The 24076-nt window shown below is 38.5% G+C and overlaps 1 protein-coding gene across 1 annotated transcript; it reads right to left on the bottom strand.

Moving 5' to 3' along the window:
- Nucleotides 1-6: 6 nt before the first annotated feature.
- LOC118753968 (forkhead box protein O-like) lies at nt 7-6521 on the bottom strand. The gene is made up of 6 exons (XM_036488841.1): nt 6233-6521; nt 3093-3314; nt 2543-2708; nt 2170-2452; nt 1007-1125; nt 7-916 (listed from the first exon to the last, which is right to left on the bottom strand). The coding sequence occupies exons 1-6, from the start codon at nt 6484-6486 to the stop codon at nt 617-619; spliced, it is 1344 nt and encodes a 447-aa protein (XP_036344734.1). The 5' UTR covers nt 6487-6521; the 3' UTR covers nt 7-616.
- Between the last annotated feature and the right edge of the window lie 17555 nt (nt 6522-24076).

The following is a 24076-nucleotide window of genomic DNA, read 5'->3' on the forward strand; positions in this document are numbered from 1 at the left end:
GCTATTGTCCTTGATTATTAGACACAAAGTTGTGATTTTGTTTTTTTGCTTAGTTTTATTTCTTATCCATCCAATTATCTATCTTAATCCTTATGACATACATATGTTTTCTTTTGATTTTTTTCATTTCTTCATTTTCTTTTCGAACTAGGGTTTGATTTGACTTGTGGGTAGAAGCAATTCGTTGGCATTATTCTTACATGTATACATATGTATGTATGTGCGTAGGGAGAATAGATTAAATCAATTCATCAACTATTAACTTCTATGCATGTATGTACGGGTATGTAGTACTTGTAGTACTGAGTAGTACTATAAAAGTATTTGCATGCAAAATTGGTAATGCGCTACAAAGTATCCCGGCATGTGGCACGCAGAAACCCATACACACCCAACTCTAAGTCCCATCAGCTTCAGACAGTTGCCCAATCGCCGGGTATTCGCATTCGCAACCGATTCACTCATGCTACTTTCCGCGCTTTTTTCCTGCGTTTCTTTTATTTTTTCTTCTTTTTACATGCAAATCCATTTCTTAGGTTACCACTTTATTTAGCTAAAAATGTTTTGTTATTGTTATTTATTAAACTAACTGCTCACTCCAGCGCTGCCCACTCCTCTAGTGCACCCAAGATGGTGGCTTTACAATGCTGTTGTTGTTATTGCTAGCGATACTATTGAGCAGCGATGGCATCAATTGTGGCTGCTGTTGCTGGGGTAACTGTGCCTGCAGCTGATTCAATTGTTGCTGCTGCTGATGTTGTTGTTGTTGTTGCTGCTGCTGGTGCTGCGCATTATTCGCCCCGCCGAGGGCGCTATTAACAATATTCGTACTGTCATTGCCAACAGCTGTGGGGTCAGATGGGAATGGGATGTTGATATCCAACATGCCGTCAATGCTCATCTCCTGTCGGATTAACTGCAATGTGAATTTGTAGCGAGAGAATCGGCAGAGAGTTTACATTGTTTCAAATTATTTCAAGCGGTTACAAGATAATTTCATACTCACTTCCTCCAGATTGCACTCTAGGCCAGGTTGAAAGCTGTCTAGTGTAAATTCGTCAATTTGTGGCTCATTATTGAGTGCTTCCATGCATTGCCCGATAAGTGTTGATGCGCAGTTGTTGTCTGCGAATGCAAAAAAAAATACAATATTTGGGTATTTAATTCATATGGTAGTTGTTGGCACTTGAGTGCAAAAATCTTGGAGAGGTAATCTTAGTCCTAACGACCTTCGAAGCCTACACCGATAGTCATGATATATATGGTTAATTGCAGGGACCGAAAATAACAGCTATTCTTTTTTTAACATTTAAACTAGGCCAAATATTTTTTAAGTCAGACTCTATAAAGAGGAATGCTTGAGCTTATCCACGAATAAATTACGAGTTATTACAGAAATTCTTACAGGACACTGTAAGCTGAACAATTACCCGGCTAAACTGGGAACTTACTGCAGAAGCGATGCATATTTGGTAGGGCGAGCATCGAAACTGTGCGGAAGATTTTGGAACGATGTCCTGCACTGATGCACACGGCGCTTAGGTGATCCTCGCATAACCAAAAGTGCAGCTTAATCAAAATATTTAGGGTAAATATTAAAATTACTCTCAGCTACTAAATTAATAGACACACTAGAAATCTATAAAAGGCATAGTTAGATCTCAAGGTCGCAGTGCTCCATTCTCAACAATAATCTGGTAAGTTTAGTTATGTCTGTAAAAGGTCACAGAATTCTCTGAGCTGGAGGAGTCGGCACGTGACTAATTTAGGTCTTCCAATGAACAGATGCTCAAAAGGACATCTCGACGAATGATGCGAGAAAAGCTAGTTACTACAGAACTCTCGATGGCCAAAGCGGTTATATGTATAAACTTATACCAAAATTAATAAAAAATTAAGAAGACTTTAACTGCTTATAAATATAAAATTTTTGGAAATTGTGACTACATAAAGCTCGTTAAATCCATTAAATTTTTTATGGTTAAGCTCATTAAACTTTAAGCTATGAAAATCGATAAGATGGGGCAACTATCATAGCTGCTACGCAAATAATGCGCTGATCACTACGCTACGATGAATTTAACGATAGCTAAGTAATTTCAACTAACTTATAATTTCTCTCGATAGCCATATTTTTTACCGGTCAAATTTGTTCATCTAGCCACCTACCTTCCAAATTTGTGCTAAGTGACTGTTGTTGCTGCTGCTGACGCTGTTGCTGTTGTTGTTGTTGTTGCTGTTGTTGCTGCTGCACTTGTCGTTGTTGCTGCTGCTGCTGTTGTTGCTGTCGTTGCTGTTGAACCAATAAACTGGTGCCATTATCATTCGCAACGCCAGCAGAGCTGCCGGCATCTAAAACCACATTACTGTATGTGTTCAAAGAGTCCGACGATGGTTCGCTGTTCGGATACGCGGGAGACATGGTTGTTGTGACAGAATTAGGTGACAGACCCTGCGGGCGAAGAAATAAAAGGTGCAAAGAAAAAAACAACGCAAGTTTATAGAACTATAAATTAAAAAAAATATATCTATATTTACGTACGTCGCGTGAATTATGCAAGCAGCTGCACGTCAGAGAGCGATGCAACATGCACTGTTGGGCCTGTAAGCCATAACCCTGTGATACGACGGGCCCATTCAAGCTGTATGTCTGTGGCGGCTGATAGGGTGGTGGCGGCTGTGTGGGTATACCCGAGGCAGCGCTAAACCTACTCCAACCGTATGACCGTTAAGTGGTAAAAGGAAGAGACAAAACAATTCACTTTATTTATCTGCTGGCGATGAAGTTGGGAAACAACATACATACATATGCATGTACATATGTATATACTTAGCTTAATTTTTAACACGCAGAAATATAAAAGAACTTCAGTATGCACAACTCAAACACATAGACATGCATACACAAAGGCCTTTACAAAAAAATAAAAACACATTTTCTGTTGCAAAATAGTGCAAATCGGCATGCTTTGGAAATAAAAATTTGCGTTCAAACACCCTTTTCAAAAGCAAAAAAAAAAAAAACAAAAACATTTAACTTAAAAATAAACAGTTTTCCATAATTAATTACAAAAATCAAAATGGTCACTGACCCTTGCAGAATATCCTTTGGCAATTTTACGTCCGCTATCGAACCGGCTAATTGATCCATTGACGCTGACTGTGCCGGCGTTATGGTTGTATTTGTGTAATCGGCACCAAAGCTCCAATCTGGCTCGAGTCCTATTAGCGCTGGAATCGGACTGAGGCGTCCGCAGGAACTGGCATTCGAAGAGGCGCGTTGTCGGAAGTCTGGTGACAACTGGAAATTACCACTTTGATTGCGTCGCGAAAAGGTAACAAAATTAATCAACCACGATTGAAATGAAAAGAAAGGCAATAAAGAAATTTAAAAAAAAGAAAATTTAATTGAAATCAAATTAAAAACTGATTAGGAAATATAAAACATATGTATGTATGCAGAACTAATTTGTAAATATTCCTACTTAAAATAAAAATTTATGAACTACATATGTACACTTTTAGCTACATAGGCATATTAGTTTTACGAAATAAAAATTCTCCGTCTTCTGGATAAATGCATAGTGCATATTACTTAAGTATTAATTTGCATACACAAATTAATTTTCAGGCGTCTTTGGTACCCTTTAAAACAGCTAACTATAAGCAGAGGATTCAGGGCAGATCCTGAAAGACAAATATATTTATTCAATCAGAGGGACCAACCGCAAATCAAAGGCAAAGCATTAAAAGAGCTTACGATGCCTCAATGATAGACAAATTCTCACGTAGCAGGCACTCAGCATTGCAACCGGCCGAAGTGAGCTACTCTGAGTCACAATACGACAGTCCCCTTAGCAACAGGACTTTGTAACAAATATCGAGGTGAGATTGGAAGCTAACGGTAGTCTTTTCTGATATTGAGGGGGCGTTAAACAGCGCTAACTTTGACTCTATGTGCTCTGCGGCCAGAAGACATGAAGTGCACAAAATAGCCGTTAGGTGTATTCACCTGATGTCATCTAGCAGACTGCTGACAGTGGGGGACGAAGCTAGCCTTTATACCATTCTAGTGTTTGGGAGAAGATGCCCTCAGCGAGGTAGGCTATCAACTCACTTGTGGTATTTGTTAGTGCAAGGCTTCGTTCACATCCACTGTCCTCAGATAAATCTCTGAGGGAGGTCTGCGTTAAGAAACTTAGAATTTTGAATAAGATTGATGAATGGTGCACTTTGCATTGCCTTGCTGTAAATCCCAGCAAGACAACCTTAGTATACATAGTTTTAATCAGACCAAACGTCACGTAGTATGCGCAAGCCAATGGTCAAAACCACGGTTTTTTCTCTTTTGGGCTGTGGCAGGACGATCGGTTTTTAGAGCAATATCTTTTTTTTTGGCAACTATTGAAAAACTGATGCCTGGAGTCTCCTTTGGAAGAAAGTATGTATTTAGATTTCCTACATGGAAACTCGCCGAAAACTTTTTACATCGACGGCTCAAAGGCTGAAAATGCAGTAGGGTGGCATCTGGACAGTAACTTCAGATGCTTTACTGTCTTTCAATTGGAAGTTTTTGCGAAGCTGCTCTAAAGGCCCTGGAAAGTGCTAACACCTCTTCAAAGATAGTCCAGGAATGTAAGTGGAGGCGGAACTCCGTTAGAAGGTGGAATGAATTTAAAATTAGTGCCAAGACACTACGGTATTCAAGGCAACGAACTATCTAATGAATTGAGAACTGCGATTCTTTGGAGACTTCAGTTTGACCGGAGTCATAAATAAAACTCATGAGGGGCGTTGGTGTGGTATTGACGCCTGCAAAACAACCAAGTGCTTCCTGAAAAGGTCTGACAGGGTGGTAGAAAAATTCCTTCTCAGACAAGGATCTAGCGCCCTTCTAGGACTGATTTCGGGGCACAATCCTTGGGGGCGACATATGGTCATCATAGAGTACCGAGGAGCCACTGTGTACATCTTGCATTTTCGCTGCCACCATCCGGCCTTTGCCAGACATAGATGGTACATTTTTGAGTCGGTTGTATTGAAAATGGACGAGATACATTCTTTTTCTAAAGGAGTCTGGTAAGTTTGCCATGAATTCCCACCGCACCTTTACATCCCTTTCCCATAAATCCTATCTCTTGTCCTTAACAACAATGGGCAAGACCTGAGTGCTTGGAAAAATTGTTGTTAGTTTTTCCAGCCACCCACAATTCCATTCCATGGTTTATACATATGAGTTTATAGAAGGGGAGCGGAACATCCAATATGCGTGGCATTTAAGTCAGTTGTAACTTCGAAACTGTAAGTCACATGACTTTTAGATTTGATGTAGAGAGTCGAGATATCTAGAGAATACGTGCCTATTGTACGTTCTGTATTAACGGGCATTAATCTTATGATAACATCTGATTCTGCAAACATAGATGGCGCTGGAATCAAAATATCTAGAAATTACGCACTTGGAAAATGATTTATATCTACTTTCTACTTTAACTACTATTTTAAGTACATATCTGTAGCATTTTAATAAAACAACTTATCTCGAGTTGAGCCAATTTTTCTTAAAACAATATTTAATTGGGTAGCCAAATAGTATTTTAACGATTAACTAGCCTTAGACTTAGTTTAAGATGTACTTTTAATAGAAGCTTAATCTTCCATTACTAACATGCTGGCTCACAGACCGAACACATTCTTAAAGCTTTCTGTACAACACAGTTGAGCTTTCCAAACTTTATTCTGTGTATACCTTTTGGTATACCGATGTAGATTGATAGCTGTTAGATTGTGTTTTATTCCTTTTTCAGTGACTCGGTCTGTGTAAAACCCTTTAAACGAGACTTATTCTGTTTTAATCCAAATTTAGTTAATTTGTATCATCGAAATGCCGCAGATATGCACATAAAATTTTTCAACTAAACTTGTGCTTTGGCAACTATTGTAAAGCTGCTATAACATGCTTGTTCCCACATTCGCTTGTATTTAGTTTGCAAAAAGAACTTATCATTGCAAGAAACCAATATTAAAATGGTAATTTAAATCATAGTGTAAATATTTCAAAACCGAATAATATTTCTGCCAAGATGCTAAAAAAATTAATTTTCTAAATGTTAGGCTAAAGAGGCAAAAAAGCGAATGGAATTGTTTCAAAAATACTGCGGCAACTACTGCAATTTTGCACTAAGTTTTTTATTAAAGCATATAATATTCATGACTCTAAGTTAATAGATACCTGTGCAATGGACTCTCCGAGAAGTGATCCAAACCTTCACTCACGCTACTGCTGGGCGATGGTGTCGCATCGTTCAGACCGGTAATGCCCGCCTGACGTAGAGCCTCCACGCGCTTTTTGGCACGCCCCCGACGCTTCTCGTAGCGCGACGTTTCCATAGAAGCGGCACGCCGACGCACTGATTTACCCGGTTTCGCATCCGGATTAAGCATCCACCAAGACGATTTGCCAGTACCCTCATTTTGGACGCGCATAAATCGATTGTGCAACGATAGATTGTGACGAATGGAATTCTAGAAATGAAAAAAAAGAAGAAAATATTGTTAAAAAGCCGAGTTTTAAAAAGATTACTTATTCAATAATTTAAAGTGAACTCTTTCCGGTTCTGGTTTAGTTCTGTATGAGAACAAAATGTAGGTAATATCAAGAACCTTCCCACAAAATAGCTTCGGGAACGTTTCCGTAAAGAACAAAATGCGAACAAAACTGCCGGAAACGTTCTCAAAAAGAATAGAATGAGAACAAAACTGCCGAAAACGTTATCCCGGAAGATAAAATAAACACAAACGTCTGGGGAACCTTCTGCAAGAGAACAAAACGAGTACAAAAGTTTTGTGAACTTAGTGATAAGAATGAGAGGGCCATCTGAGTGTTGGGATGAAAAATCGTTTTAGTTAAAATAACGATTGTTAATTCTTAGCCAGAGGAAAGCTGAATCATTTCAACTTCTGTATCCTTTATCATTAGGAGGCACTGTTTATTTATGTAACAATTTTTCATTTTCTGTGCAAGAAAAGTTAGTTTCTTAAGTCTTTCGTTGACTTAATATGCATAATTATTATTAAAATTTCAGTTCATTTTTGATTAATTTTACCATAGGAGGTTTCTTCCCGGTCGTACTCTATCAGAAAGTCTCTTAGACTCTTGTTCGCATGCTATACTTTTCCAGAACGTTCCGGAGCCTTTTTTCCCCATTGTTTCCCTTAGAAATATTCTCGAAAGTATTGTTCGCATTTTGTTATCTTTGGGAAGGTGCCAAGAGTTTTTTTCTTGTATAATTCCCATTGAGAACGTTCTCTACAGTTTTGTCATCACTTTCGTTCTTGTGTTTTTAAGCGTTCTTGGAAACAAACTACGAGAACGAAATTCACTTTTGATCACACCCTTTGTTTTCGGCCCCCGACCAAAATGATTAGATTGATCTTTCACAACAAGTTTTTTTTGATTGTAATGTTTTTTAGTTTGTTATTTTTCAGACAATTGGTACTACTGCCTGTGGAAAACTGATCCAAACGTTTTTATGAAAATGGTCGTTGTGCAAGAAGTGCGTTTTGAGCATGGCGTGTTTTGCGATGAGGACACCGGCGCCCGTCGTTGGAATTTTATTTATAAAAGAAATTCTGCGGTCTTATTGAATCACCCAGTACTGTATATTTTCTTAACAACGTCTTGACAGTTAGATCAATGCTTTGCAGATTTGTTTCAAAACGAACTAAAATAAAGCTCGATTGTCGCACAATTATCGAGCAGTAACCATTGAAAAAACCCTCAACTGGCATTGCTGAGCTTGCAATACGCATCCCCTCTTTCGCTGATAGTACATTCAACGGTTCCACGAGAGGGTGAGTTGACTTCATTTTTATACATCATCGCTGATGTAACAATTTGTAAGCAATTGAAACCGCTGCGTTGCGACAACATACAGTTCCAGTCCATGTCTACCATTCAGTGATTTGTATTCAACTACTCTCCCGCCACACCATCAACTCTACTGCGCCAGTTAGTGAAGACATTTCAATTGTCTGCCGACTTTTTTATTGCTTTTCTTACAAGAAACCCAAAGAAATGCCACGCTTCTGCTGCGCTAATTGGACTGCCGTAGCTTTTGCGCTGCCGCTCTAACTCCCGCCGCAACATTCCCACTGTTGGCTGTGCCACTGTTGTGCTGCTGGTTTTTGCTGCTGCCACTGCTCACATTTGAACTGTCAATTCATATTTTATGACATAAACCATAAATACTGTGTGGCAAAGAGCTGTCAGCGAGCGCGTGCGGGGATAGTAAAGAAATAAAGCGGCAAGGGCTTCGAATATCAACAAAAAAAAAAACAAGAAGGCAGAGAGAGAATGTTTCAATTGTAAACGATTCATCGACTTCGATGACTAGACATAGGTCAGAGGGGGAGCTGTGAAAAGTTTTCAAGGTACGAAACACTGGAGCCACATTGCTGACGAAGAATACAAACAAACAAATCTAACATCACCTGCTCTATGAGTTTGTCAACGTACAAACGCCGCCACACACTCCTCCGGCCTTGAAAGGCATAGTATGGGCGTTTGTGTTTCCGCCGACAAGGCAACTAAGCGAATCGCCCCAAAATAAGTGGGAAAGAGAAACAGTAGCAAAGTGATGCAAAAACAGAAAAAAAAATCCAACAAAAGATAACGAAAAAAAAACAGCTTCTAAAACATCAGTAAAACGAAAAACTAGACAGGCAAACTCGTTGATGACGCGACAGCACACACGGTAACGTGCGACGGACTGGCGCCTTTTATCACCGTTACGAAGGATGCGCCGCAGCAGCCCTTTTACCACATTTATACCGTTGGCATTCTCATCCCTAGAAGCACCAGCAAGGCGACGCATCACGCCGCAGACTATCTATGCGGGTGGGTGTATGTACGTGGCCGAGTGTGTGTGTGTGCTCTAACAGCAGTTAACTCCTCGCTTCTGTCAAACACACAGGCATGTGTATGTACGTATGTATGTATGTAGTTATGTCTGCGGCACTCTAAAAAAGTAAGTTTAACTTAATTTTACTTTTTGCTAAACTTTTTCTTGGCGTCACTGCCAATAGTTGCGTCGGCATCCTTTTTGCACGTTTACGTATCCTTTTTCCAAAATTGTGCCTTTTACCCTTCTTTTTATCTCTTTTATTTTTGTTTGTTATCACGGTTGTCGTCCTCACTTTTTGGTTATTGTGCAGGTCGTTATGGGGCTGAGCTAATGGTTTGGGCTTTGGTTTAGTTTAGTGGGCTTTGATTTTCAAAAATGTGCCCACTCTTTCAGCGTTTTATTTTTTTCATGGTTAGTTATATCGTTTTCACTTACAGTAATCATATTTATTTAAGCGCTTTAGTGGCAATTTTTGTGCGTAGCTCTGTATGGCTCCCTTCAACTCTTTTATTTTCGGAAAGTAAAAAATGTCTAGCAAGAAAATTGTACTTATGTTAACGGTAATATGCTTCGCGTTAAAGCTTAGAATTCTTGCCAGTAATTTTGTTGTGAGTGAAACAATGTAGAAAGAAAATTTAGACAAGTATTGCAATTTAATCTAACCGAAGGACGAAAGTTCTCTAATAAAAAATAATTAATAATTAAATAGAAATTTAAAATTGTCGGAAATCTTCTCTTATTATAGCGACAAATAAATTAAATTTGGTCGGCAATTTAAAGTTTAAAGCAAGTAGGACTTTTATATAATTTCTATATCATTTCCACCACAACGTTGAATTTATAGGAGGACCTGCAAGCGGAGTAAGCAAACCGTGTTCAACAAGAAAACCTCTTTCTAATCAAGCGAAACATTAGCACAATGCTGACCTTACTTTCAGCACTATTTCTTTACCAGACCCTCGGCCGTCCATGTGCTTCATCAGCCGGCAAATCCTTGCACATCCGGAGAGTGTCGACACCCGCCATAGTGCGCTACGCAAGGCCAACAAAGTCTGCTCCTGAGGCACATCGACGTGTTTTTTATAAACAGAGAAGAGAACGCAGTTCATGGTAGGCTAGGCCCCGTGAGGTTCCGCCACATCAGAGTGGCTTTCGACGCGTCATTGAATCACACAAAAACCCATCCCCCTCCCATGACTGCCCAGCATCGCTAAACATCTAATACTATATAATATAGCACAATTCATTTGTAGATTATAGTTTGTACCAACGTCGGTAGGCCTATCGAATTCGACACGGCCAAACATGCGATTTTCTACCAATACACACTACACTCTTTGCTTCCAGATAAAACGAAATGGTGGATAAACCAGCTGTCTGTGTGGAGGTCAATCGTTAGTTGAATTCAGAAACTCTAAATATAAGCCACACAGAAATTATTAGAGAGTCGCACAAGGTGGTATTTGGCCGAGCTTCTCCTCCGATTTGTGGCGTGCTTTATGAGAAGCTGTTTAAGAACTCAGTCGTATACCCAGTATAATTAGAGATGCGTGTCTATAAACTAAGATTTATAGACTAGTTATACACATCCGCACTTGATGACATCACAGATTTTCAAGTAATCAAAGCACGCCGATCGTTTTGGGCAAACATTTACCTAAACAATATATCTTAAGGCTTGCACACGCAAGCCATACATGCAAATACGAACGTATTTATATGTAAGTATACATATATGTACATATGTAAATATATGTACGTAGGCTAAAAGCTATAACTCTATAAAATTTTATAAGCATTACCAGTCAAGTGAAAAGGCTTTAATTGTTCGACTGTTTATAATCAATCAGCAAACAAGCAGCGCAGATGTTAAATATACTCGCTCGTAGCAATGGAATGTGAAAAATATTCGAACAGAATCACCACTTAAACATTTTATCGAAAGGGCGTTTTACATGCTCGCCTTTTTGGTATGTTCACACACAAATTACCGCCTCAGCTATTATTTAGTTACTCATACGCCCCCGCAATCTCCGTTGCCTACAATAGTTGATGCTAGGCATTTTGCATGCCGGTTAGTTATGTACATACACTCCACACATATCAGCTGACAATCGTGTATATTCATAGGTATGTAAATACCTAGACAGATTACTTACGTATTACTATGCATATATAGATACATTTATACAATATGTATGTATATATGTATGTACGCATGGTATATAACTATATATGTATGTACATAAATGCATGATTGACATCCATACGGATATAAAAAGTATTAGGCTACTAGACAATGAAACAGATACTCGACACATATTCCAATAGCTGCAACCCTGCAGTAAAAGCTACTAGTTCTAAATTAGCTGACTTCCCATCTGCTTTTTAGAGCAAATTTTTAATTTTCTGCCTTTTTTATTTAGGTAACAGCCCTAATAATAGTAACAGATATTTTGACCAGTTTTAGCTATCTGTATTCTGCTTATTTAACTTTTTTTATTTTCTTATAAAAGTTTCTAACAAAAACCATGTTAGTCCATTTTTCAAATTTTCTGCAAAAATTTGCCCATTTAACAAAGTTTCATCAAAATTTCAAAGCATTTAATCTACATTTTTAGAATAATTTTTGGTATAGAGTTGTATAGCCCAACAAATGTGCTAAACACGTGGCAACCCTCTTCAAATGTATTTTTAAATAAATTTAAAACTGAACTAGCCTACCCGACGAACTTCGTCTCACCCCAAAATAATTTTTTTGTAGAAAAATTTTGGTACATCACTTTCACCAACTATTCACTTAACGACTTCCAGTAGCAAATCTATCGCTTTGATTATAGTTTTGTGGTCGTCAGAGGGTTAATATTTCATTGCCATTTTAAATAACCTAGCGACAGCATTGCATCCGTGACGGAGTCCTTGCAATTTTCCATTTATGGCCTTTCATAGCCATTTAATCGCACAACGCATGTTAGAGTTGCCAACGAAATAAATTTGAATGGTTCGATGGTGTATCTGTATTGCATTTTTGGTGGCAAGTTCAAAATGGGTGAGTATCGTTGGTCCACCTAAATCCAGTATGCGTAGGCTTATTTGAAATGAAATTCTTTAACTTTAATTAATGCATTTGTGGGGCTTTCATCACGAATTGGGCTTATTCTGGTAATTCGCCTTATAGCAATGAGCTCAGGGGTTCTGATGGGGGATACAACTGTAGTAATTTGACTTTAACCCCCTGGCAGATCTCAATCCTGTTGTCTCCGAATGAAAGTTTTACGCATTGTATAATTAGCAAATCTCATCAACTGGACCAATCGTAACACAAAGCAACTCGTTGCTGAACCCCTTCTTTGACACATGAATTGTTATAATATTTTATTTAACTTATATTGATTATTTAGTTTTAACTTTTGAAAAAGGTTGTAACTCTGTAGTATACTGTTGTTGTTTTTTTTTCAAACACTTTTTCAGTTAAAATGGCCTCAGTCTGAGTCTGAATGAAAAATGTTTGAATAATTGAGTAGTCTACTTGCAAAGTGCGATATGTACAATTTTTTCGATTTTTAGTTTTTGGAGGATTACGTACCAGTATTTATAGTAGTTTCATGTCCACTAACAACACAGTGCAAAATCTTTTTATATTCTGAAAAAATAGCATCAAATGTTATCGCTTCTTCCAAAAGTCGCTATCATACTTGTTTACAAACTTTCGAAAGTATACATCTTCTGATGAACTTAGAAAAGTGCTTTAGGTCATATAGACTGTTAATGTTATCTTATGTCATGTTATGTTATGTTACAATTTTCTAAGGCTCTTATTTATCCAAATTTTCAGGTAATAATAAAACAGATTCAATTTAAATGTTACTTGTTGTCGTAGCTGTTTTTTTTTTCAAATTTAAGGCTTTCTATTTCGGCCAAAATCGCTTAGGCGGTTACAGCGACAAAAAAAAAAAAGAAAAATAAGTAATTTTTAGTGGCGAATAAATTTTATAAGTATCAGGAGCGAGGCCAACATGCGTGAGAAAATCGATTAATGGGGCGATACATGGGAGACAGAAACATAGATACATATCTCGAGTTGCGAAATCGAAAGTTGTTGGAGATAGTAGACATGGTCAGCCTGCGCATCATTTTAAACTAGTTAACAACCTAACTAGTTATCATCAGTTATATTATTTAATCCACTAGAACGTTTGTATGTACATTTGGTCCATTCATATATCTAACGACTTGTTGTTAAGGGGAAGTGACAGTACACACACAACATACATATGCATACGCCAACACAAGCTCACGCACAAACGGCTTTAGAGAATAAAAAAAGCTTTGGAAAAAATATGTGCAACTTGATTATGCTTGAATGCACACTTGTATATATACATATAGTGGCGAACAACAATAAGTGCACGGTGATTTTTATTAAATATTTGCAAGGTTTTTAGAGTTAAAATTGTTTGGTCTTTTTTAATAAAAATATCGCTTATGCTTTAACCAAAATGATAAAAATCAAACTTTTAAAATGAGCTTAGAAATATTTAACAAACTTTCATAAAAATTTCAACTTTTTTTTTAATTTTTATACTCAAAAAAATTAAACAAAAAAATCGGTTTAAAAGTATGAAGTTGTAATGAAAATTTGTTAAATTTTTCTAAGCTCGGTTTAAAAGTTTGATTTACATGGTTTTGGTAGTATTTATTTTACTAAAATTTAATAGGCTACCGAACTGCATACTCAAAAAAGTTCAGATTAAAAAGTTGAAATTTTAATGAAAATTTTTTAAATTTTTCTAAGCTCTGTTTAAATTGCGAAAGTTAGATTTATATGGTTTTGGTTAAAGAATGAACCATATTTTTATGATGAAGTAACGAAAAAATTTCAACTCTAAAAGCCTTACAAATATTTTACAAAAATAACCGTGTACTCATTTCAGCTGCCCACTGTACATATGTAAGCATACTTATGTACTCTGCATGGATGTGTGTATGTAAATTGCAGATGCAATACATTCGAGAAAAGAGGGAAACCGCCAGTTGTCGAGTACGGCGTCTCGACGAAGACGATTTGCACAAACTTCTAATGGATTTAACCAATATTTATATAGTTAAACTTCTGTGTGAAAGCTTGTGCAAATTCAGCGCCGGTTTGGCAGCTTTTGGCTAACAAAGGAGATATTACACTTAAAGTTTCGTCGAGAACACCCGCTACAATTACAACGGTGATGCGGAAACAGGAAAAGCAGTGAATTATGCTTACTTATATGCGTTTAAATGGGAGTAGACATGTATTTACATAAACAAGGCCAGTATTCAGCTCTCAAGAAACCGTACAAGAAAAAATTTGCCAGTGTTTGTTTTTTTGATGTTGGTCGGAAGCTAGACTAGAACCCAGGGCATGCGGAATGGTAGCACGCATTGTTAACCGCTACACCACAGCGGCTTCCAATCGGAATACAAATTAAAGAAAATGAAAATTTATTGAATTGTAAACTGTATGAATTTTACTCCAGTGAAAAAAGAGAATCAACAGTGTTTTTATTTGGTAACAGAAGTTCACCACAACACTATTGGCGGATGAATAGCGCATTTATCTGCCTATAACCGTATTTTTCAATTAAAATTTAGCTGTCCTATACACGTTTTTGGCCATTTTAAACAAGTTTTGAAAGTATTTCATATTTAATTTAAAGATGGAAAGTATACGCTTACTCACAGACTATAAAAACCCCAGCTCAAATGATAACACCACACTTTCATTATATATTTATCATTAATGTTAAGCGTTTTTAAACAAAAATGCTTTAAATTTACGATAAAAATATAATAAAAGTGTTGTATTATAGCTCGTACTGTGGTTTTCAAAGTGTGACGAATGAAAGCAACAATCGCAGGTTTTTCGAAAATGATTTTATTAGATATACGAATTATTTTTGTGCATTTTACAAACATTTCTGATCTGATGTCTCATATTTTCGTAGTATGTATGAAAACGGTTTTGTACAATTAACAAAAACTTTCGTGGCTCAGAAGGGCGAAAAATTTCGTAAGATTTACTTTTTGTTATATTTACGCAGATTTTATTTTCAGTGTGTATAAGCACACATACTTACATGCCATTAATCGGTGGGGTTGTGAGTCAGTTGTAAACCGTAGAAAAGTTGTCAGTTTTTTTTTGTAAAGCGGTAAAGAAATAAAGAGTGTAGGCATATCTACTTAAATAAGTACATATGTATATAAGTAGTATGCGCTTCTTATTTACTTGCATATGTACATATGTACATCTGATTATGTAATTCCATTGCTAGTGTCACATAAGTCACAAACGCCGCCGAGGCGTCGCACAGTGTGCTTTTTGAACACTCCATACGAATTAATCGCAACGCTTTCGACAGATGCAACAATTTGATATGAAACAAAATAATTTTGAAAGCTAATGTAATTGCCTTTCAGGGGAAAATATTGCCATTGAGCCCAGTTACGCCCTGACCTTAAAAAAATCTGTCAAAAATTGTGTTATTCGAAAAAAAAGCAAAATCCGCCAGATTTGTTGGAAAAAAAAATTGTGTTTTATTATACTTATATTATAGATTTTGAGACGAGAAACACGATTCCACTGTTAAAAAAACGAAAACAACTGTAAACCTTCAATTTGAAAAATACATTATGTGTTGCATTTTTTTTTTGCATGCAGCTGTGCATCCGTCACACAATTTTATATAACTCGAACAACAAGAGCATTTTAGTGCTATTCAAGACCTATAATTAGCCAAGGTAGAAATCTCTGGGCCCTTTGTGAGCCAAATTATAACGATTCCAAAATTAAACTTCGAAATTTCATTCGACATTTTTGAATTTTTTCTTTATAATTTCTGAGTAAAAACTCATACAGAAGATTCCACCATTACTTAAGTCCAATAGAATATAAATGTATTATAATCTTGGAATTTATATAATATCTATATATTGCTTCCGAAAAGATAGCCTTACAAGGGTTCTAAATTTTTTGTTAAAAACCGCACCTGTTGGTATTATCTCCCTCTCAGAACTTGCATATACTTACTAAAACAGAGTTGCGGTGGAGCACTAGATCTTCAGTCCCTATTCTAATAGACATAGTATTTGCTACATGTAATATTTAAAATAAGTAGAAGATCTGCAGACTTTGTCTTATTTCTTCACGTACACCACTGTGCGTCGTCAGTGCTACCATCAGCACTACAAATTTCCAAAAAAAAAAATTTACGGTATTCTCTTCACCACTGTTTTGGGCTAATACATAGTTTTTCCCCTTTTTATACTGAGTTGCCTTTCAATGCCATTAACTTAATTTGTTTGCTCTGCACAAAAATTCGCTAATTTATTGAAATGACTTTATGGGCCTATTTAAATCTGCATACAATTTATGGATTACTGGGCTACTTGGCCAGAAAAGAAAATCGACCAACTCATCGAAGACTGAACGCCCTGACTGCTTCTGTAACATATTTATTTACTTACATTTATATACCCGTATATGTATTTGTTTTATGAATATATCTACTTATATTACAAAGTACGCTTAACTATTTCTTGCGACGGATATCTCAGTAAGTTCTTGCCCAAAATAAAAATGCGACCTCTCCTGCCAACTAGCTAGCTTTCATATTAATCATTTTTATAAGTGGCATCGTTATTCAGGACCAAATTAAAGTAGAGTCAATATAAATTAAACAAATAACAGGCAGCCCAATTCAATGAGAATAAAGCAAATTTTTGTACTGAAGAGTTATTACGTTCTTAAATTTCGAAATTGCGAATAAATTGCGAAGCGTTGACATACTAGCCGCCTTCGATTCGCTACTTCTTTTCTCGTTAGGTGTGAGCTCTCGCTCCTGTAAAAAAAAATTTAAGACAAAAAAAAAACAAAAACAAATACCAATTTGGGTAGGTTTTAGGTAGTAAGCTTGTTCTTTTTAATTGGATGTACATATATGTTACCGAATTTCCGTCTAGGCTTGAAAGAGGAGGAGGCTAAAAGCCCTATATTGTCATAGGAAACCTTTGGCAAGCACTGGGGTCTCTCGACAAAAGTAGTTCATTGGCTTTATTAAACTGTAATTAAGCCAATTTTATTATATGGAGTACTCGTCTGATGAAATGTACTAGACAAGGCCTTTGGCAGCATCTGGAATTGGCGTCCTGGTAATATATTTACGGACGGATCGAAGCTCAATGGTAAGGCAAGTGCGAGAGTCTGCTGCGAATAACCTGAATTTCAGCCTATCGAATCACTGTAGCGTTTTCCAAGCAAAGGTAGCTGCAATACAGGAAGCTCCGAATTGGTTGTCCTCTAATGTAGTACCTTTTAAAGAGATGACTATCTATTCCGACAGCCAAGCAGGTATCAAGACTCTTGACTCCTTGATGGTTCGTTCGAAAATGGTGTGGGATTGTTTGACTTTCTAATAGACTGCATCGGATAACTACGTTATTAAGCTTAATTGGGTTCGGGGTCAAAGCGAAATCGCGGAAGACTGCACGGCCGATGAGCTGACAAGACAGGGAACACTTGGAGAATTACTCCCGGTTAGAGAAAGTCTCGGAGCGCTCCCGACGTTAAGTGGTCTACTTCTGGATAGATGGGCGTTGGGTCAGCTCAGTAAAGTTTAACTTCAAAGGCCCTGATATTTATTTCTGTATGTTTAGATTATCACAATCTTCCAGCAACCGATTGATGTATAGTATATCGACATCTGAGTGAAAGGTCGACCTATCTCAGCTGCCGATTCAAAAACGCCCTATCTCAACCCATTTTCGATACATTTTCATTTGAGAGAGGGTGTTCTTCAATCAACTTTTGAGATAGGGCGTTCTTCAATCAAATTCTTAAGTAGGGCGTTTTTGAAAAGTTTTCTGAGATATGGCGTATTCGAACTTGCTGCCGAGATAGCCCCCCACCTTCCACTCAGGTGTCGATATGCAATTAAATAGTATTTTAAAACTATCAATCTGAGAATTTGACAATATTTTTTGAATTCCGAACCTTTTAAAATGTTCTACATACCACAAATATTTATTATTTATCCACCGTTCCGTGCGCAGAAGTGGAAAACTTTTGACTGCCATTCACCTGGGAGTGGCCAGAAGCAATTCTTCTGCGTACGGCTCAAATCGTAGCTCACAACGTCCGGATATTTATATCCACGTATCCTCTGGGTAGCAACCAAACACCCGTTTGGGAGCGAGCTAAAGTGAGAAGGCGTAAAACTTCGCGTGCGCTGGGTTTGGGTCCCGCCACGTTAAAACCCCGCCCAATGAAAAATTCCAACAAGCCTCGGATGAGACCCCCTTTTTCTGATGACGACCACGGCAAACGTATAAAGGACTATGATTTAAGGGTATGCACCTGGAATATCCGGACCCTTAATGGGGAAGGTGCCTCTGCCCGGCTGGTTGATGTCCTCGGGAAGACAAAGGCTGACATCACCGCCATCCAAGAAATGCGATGGACGGGGCAAGGTAAAGTAAGCGTGAAGCCTTGCGACGTCTACTACAGTTGCCACGTAAAGGAGCGCAAATTCGGTGTTGGATTCGTGGTAGGAGAGAGACTCCGTCGCCGAGTACTGGCGTTCACCCCGGTGGACGAACGTCTAGCCACAATCCGCATCAAAGCTAGATTCTTCAACATCTCGCTCATCTGCGCCCATGCCCCGACGGAAGAGAAGGATGAGGCGTCCAAGGATCTCTTTTATGAGCGCTTGGAACGTACATATGAGCGCTGCCCCCGACACGATGTCAAAATCGTGCTTGGCGATTTTAATGCCAAGGTGGGCAAGGAAGGGATCTTTGGCGCCACTGTCGGAAAATTCAGCCTCCACGACGAAACGTCCGATAACGGACTGAGGCTGATCGACTTCGCCGGGGCCCGAAATATGGTAATATGTAGTACTAGGTTCCAGCATAAGAACATCCACCAAGCTACATGGCTGTCTCCAGATCGAAAAACGAGAAACCAAATCGATCATGTTGTGATAGACGGAAGGCATGCTTCAAGCGTTTTGGACGTACGTACACTCCGAGGGCCAAACATCGATTCGGACCACTATCTTGTTGTAGCCAAGATACGCACCCGCCTCTGTGCAGCAAAAAATGTGCGCCCAACAATGCAAGGAAAGCTTAACGTCGAAAAGCTGCAATCACAACAGACGGCCAATTTATTCGCCACTCGACTCACACACCTGCTCTCTGAGAGCACTCTTCAACAATCCGACGTACGCGAGCAGTGGAACCACATTTCCCGATCATTAAGTACCGCCGCCGAAGAAGTAGTTGGATTTCAGCGAGCCCGAAAGAACAACTGGTACGATGAGGAATGTCAAGAAGCCGCAGAGAAAAAAGATGCCGCCTACAGGGCCACGCTGCGATCGGGCGCAACGCGAGCCATGTGGGACCGTTATAGGGAACTGAAGAAGGAAGCGAGACGCATTTGCCGCAATAAGAAGAGAGAGGCCGAAATACGTGAGTGCGAAGAGCTTGAGATGCTGGCCGACAGGAAGAACGCCCGAAAATTCTACCAGAGGGTTAGGCGACTTACGGAAGGTTTCAAGACCGGGGCGAACTCCTGTAAGAACAACAATGGCGACCTAGTGACCGATGTCCAGAATATACTTAAATTGTGGAGGGAACACTTTTATAACCTACTGAATGGTAGCAGCGCTGAAAGTAGTGAGGAAGACGAACCCGAGTCCCCAGTCGATGATGATGGAGTAGCTGTCCCACCGCCTGACTATGACGAGGTACGAATAGCGATTACGCGGCTGAAAAACAACAAAGCTGCTGGAGCTGACGGCCTGCCAGCCGAGCTATTCAAGTACGGTGGCGAGGAGCTGATGAGGTGCATGCATCAGCTCGTATGCAGAATATGGTCAGATGAACGCATGCCCGACGACTGGAATTTAAGTGTGCTCTGCCCAATCCACAAGAAAGGCGACCCCGCCATACGCGCCAACTACCGCGGAATTAGCCTTCTAAGCATAGGTTACAAGGTCTTATCGAGCGTATTGTGCGAAAGACTGAAGCCCACCGTCAACGAGCTGATTGGACCTTATCAGTGTGGCTTTAGGCCTGGAAAATCCACCATAGATCAGGTATTCACAATACGCCAAATCTTGGAAAAGACCCGCGAGAATAAGATCGACACACACCATCTATTTGTCGATTTCAAAGCCGCTTTCGACAGCACGAAGAGAAGTTGCCTTTATGCCGCGATGTCTGAATTTGGTATCCCCGCGAAACTAATACGGCTGTGTAAAATGACGTTGAGCAATACCACCAGCTCCGTCAGAATAGGGAAGGACCTCTCCGAGCCGTTTGATACCAAACGAGGTTTCAGACAAGGGGACCCCCTTTCGTGTGATTTCTTTAATCTTATGTTGGAGAAGATAATAAGAGCCGCAGAACTGAACCGCTCAGGCACAATACTTTATAAGAGCGTACAATTGCTGGCGTATGCCGACGACATCGATATTATCGGTAAAAACAAGGGCTACGTCTGTTCTGCCTTCTCGGGATTGGATAGAGAAGCAAAGCGAATGGGTCTGGTGGTGAACGAGGACAAAACGAAGTATCTCCTGTCAGCACACAAACAGTCAGAGCATACACGTCTTGGCACCCACGTCACTGTTGACAGTTACAAGTTTGAAAAAGTAGACGACTTCGTTTATTTGGGAACCAGCATTAACACCAATAATAATGTCAGCCTTGAAATCCAACGGAGAATCACTCTTGCCAACAAGTGCTACTTTGGGCTGAGTAGGCAATTGAGAAGTAAAGTCCTCTCTCGTCGTACAAAGATCACACTCTATAAGTCACTCATCGTGCCTGTGCTGGTGTATGGCGCGGAAGCATGGACAATGAAAGCATCTGATGAGGCGGCTCTTGGAGTTTTCGAGAGAAAGATTCTGCAAAAGATTTACGGACCTTTACGCGTTGGTGATGGCGAATATCGCAGACGATTTAACGATGAGCTGTATGAGCTTTACAACGATATAGACATAGTGCAGCGAATTAAAATTCAGCGGCTCCGCTGGCTTGGCCATGTCGTTCGGATGGACAGAAACGCTCCTGCTCTGAAAATATTCAACGCGGGCCGCGATGCTGGGAACAGAGGAAGAGGAAGGCCTCCTCTGCGTTGGAAAGACCAGGTGGAGAAGGACTTGGCTTCACTTGGCATTTTCAATTGGCGTCAGTTAGCACAGAAGAGAAATGACTGGCGTGCTGTTTTGGACTCGGCCAAAATCGCTTAGGCGGTTACAGCGCCAAATAAGAAGAAGAAGAAGAATTTTAGCACAACTTTCGCTCTGACTGCCGTACATATTAAATACAATCAACACGTCTAAGAAAATTAATTTGTGGCTTTAATTTGTGTGTTGTAAGTATGTACGTAAGCCCACGGTTTCCTTTTATACATACATACATATGCACATGTATACGAGTATTTTATGTGAATACATACAGCATAATGCAAAATAAAATATTAGTTACTATAGTGACTGACGCCCATCCTCTAGTTAGTGCTCTATTTCTGGCCTAATTTTCCTTCGGCTGATTTTCACCCCATTAAATCTTCTGTTAAAACAGTTGCCAAGAGCTACTGCATCACTTCCGCATCTATTTCTTCTATTGATTTCACATACTTATTTCCTTTTTAATCCACTTTTTCGTAATAGCACATCATTGAGTTAATAGAAATTTCCAAAAATATGAAGCGAAAAAAATTGCGTAGCCCAAGAGCAAATGAACGCTTATGGAAGAATATCTAGATTGTTTGCCGAAACACAATAATATCCACTTGTACATAATTTTATAATTTCTTTATCCTCTTTTTACAGAAATATTCAACATTTTTATATTCTCCTAAATTAAATTGCATTTATTACATAAATATTCTCGCACCGCTCCGTTAGCAGTCTCACCGTGTTGCTTCTTTGAAAATTTACTTGAAAAAGTATAGCTTTCATGTGAAATAGAATTATAGGTTTTTGTACAATTTCAACCCCTCCCAATTTGAATTCAAAGCGAGCTTGATTGAAATTCACTTGGAAGTGAACTGCAGAATCCGCCTGGATATGTTTATTTGTATACCTAAACATATAAAGCACATTGAACTGATGAAAACTAAAATTGTTTATAAATTCGATATTTATTTATTTAACGTTATTTTAATTTTGAGACCTTTTGAAATTTTTGTACCCCTAAATAGCACATAAATTACATAGTTCACGCAGATATCATAATATTTATTTCACTATTTCATATAAAATGCCAAATTTATTGCAAATAACGGGTGATTTTTTAAGAGCTTGATACCTTTTTTTTTAAAAAAAACGCATAAAATTTGCAAAATCTCATCGGTTCTTTATTTGAAACGTTAGATTGGTCCATGACATTTACTTTTTGAAGATAATTTCATTTAAATGTTGACCGCGGCTGCGTTTAGGTGGTCCATTCGGAAAGTCCAATTTTGGGCAACTTTTTCGAGCATTTCGGCCGGAATAGCCCGAATTTCTTCGGAAATGTTGTCTTCCAAAGCTGGAATAGTTGCTGGCTTATTTCTGTAGACTTTAGACTTGACGTAGCCCCACAAAAAATAGTCTAAAGGCGTCAAATCGCATGATCTTGGTGGCCAACTTACCGGTCTATTTCTTGAGATGAATTGTTCTCCGAAGTTTTCCCTCAAAATGGCCATAGAATCGCGAGCTGTGTGGCATGTAGCGCCATCTTGTTGAAACCACATGTCAACCAAGTTCAGTTCTTCCATTTTGGCAACAAAAAGTTTGTTAGCATCGAACGATAGCGATCGCCATTCACCGTAACGTTGCGTCCAACAGCATCTTTGAAAAAATACGGTCCAATGATTCCACCAGCGTACAAACCACACCAAACAGTGCATTTTTCGGGATGCATGGGCAGTTCTTGAACGGCTTCTGGTTGCTCTTCACTCCAAATGCGGCAATTTTGCTTATTTACGAAGCCATTCAACCAGAAATGAGCCTCATCGCTGAACAAAATTTGTCGATAAAAAAGCGGATTTTCTGCCAACTTTTCAAACATTCAACACATTTCGAACCGAACACTGATTTTGGTAATAAAATTCAATGATTTGCAAGCGTTGCTCGTTAGTAAGTCTATTCATGATGAAATGTCAAAGCATACTGAGCATCTTTCTCTTTGACACCATGTCTGAAATCCCACGTGATCTGTCAAATACTAATGCATGAAAATCCTAACCTCAAAAAAATCACCCGTTACATTAAAATTCAGAAGCGGTGTTTCACTACTAAGTGCCTACTTTGTGTACTTTTCTACGAGATACCATATTCGCACCAAGGGATTTCATTCTTCCCCTTTCTCAGTACTTCGTAAATGCAACCTTGTGAAAGGGAGTGTCAAACTGGGGCTAACAATAATTATCTAACCTTTAATTATTGAATCATGCTAAAGATACGGCTGAATCGTTTACTTAATGTTGGTTAAGTATTTATATTGCAAACCAATCTAATTAGTAGATATATCAATGAAGAATTGAAGAGTAAAACAATTTTTTTGTGATTGAAGTGCCAACTGATTGAAGTGCTAATTGAAGAGTGCAGTCGGCTGCGTCTGGTAAGTGCAAACGTGTATTACAAGCATTAACATGCATACATATGTATGTATGTATGTATGTATATAAATAAATTAATTGCTATTAACTATCATAAATGTTGGCTTGGAATCCCTACTCTCAAAAATCTTGTTCATGTACATACATACTTATGTAATTCCAACCACGCAGGCGTCTACACGTGCTTGAAGTATTTGCTTTCATACACATTTATATATATAAAAAAAAATATATACAATCTTTTAATTTATTCCTACTTATGTTTGTACATACATATGTACATATGTACTCCCTTGCAATGATATCTGAATTCACCCTGGCAACACTTAATATTACACAAACTTTCCAGCGAACGAGCGTAGTTGGCTAAAAATAGCGCCAATGAGATAATTTGCTCCTAAGCGTTCAACATTCAGTCATCAGATGATAAAAAAGTGAATAATACATACATATAAATGCAAAAGTCGAGAAAAATTCCAAAAGAAAAGTAAAGCACAAAAACAAACTAATACAAAAATAAAAGTATGTA

This window comes from Rhagoletis pomonella, unplaced genomic scaffold, assembly GCF_013731165.1.
Source record: "Rhagoletis pomonella isolate Grant_MI unplaced genomic scaffold, Rhpom_1.0 Rhpom_scaffold_03115, whole genome shotgun sequence".
Classification (NCBI taxonomy): Eukaryota; Metazoa; Arthropoda; class Insecta; order Diptera; family Tephritidae; genus Rhagoletis; species Rhagoletis pomonella.

Bases quoted from the DNA above. Each gene is read 5' to 3' on its own strand.
- LOC118753968 (XM_036488841.1), bottom strand. From the start codon at position 6,486: ATGCGCGTCCAAAATGAGGGTACTGGCAAATCGTCTTGGTGGATGCTT. The intron at 3,315-6,232 runs GTATCTATTAAC...ACGCAATCAAAG, and splicing joins TCGGAGAGTCCATTGCACAG to TGGTAATTTCCAGTTGTCAC. The intron at 2,709-3,092 runs GTCAGTGACCAT...CGGTTGGAGTAG, and splicing joins CCAAAGGATATTCTGCAAGG to GTTTAGCGCTGCCTCGGGTA.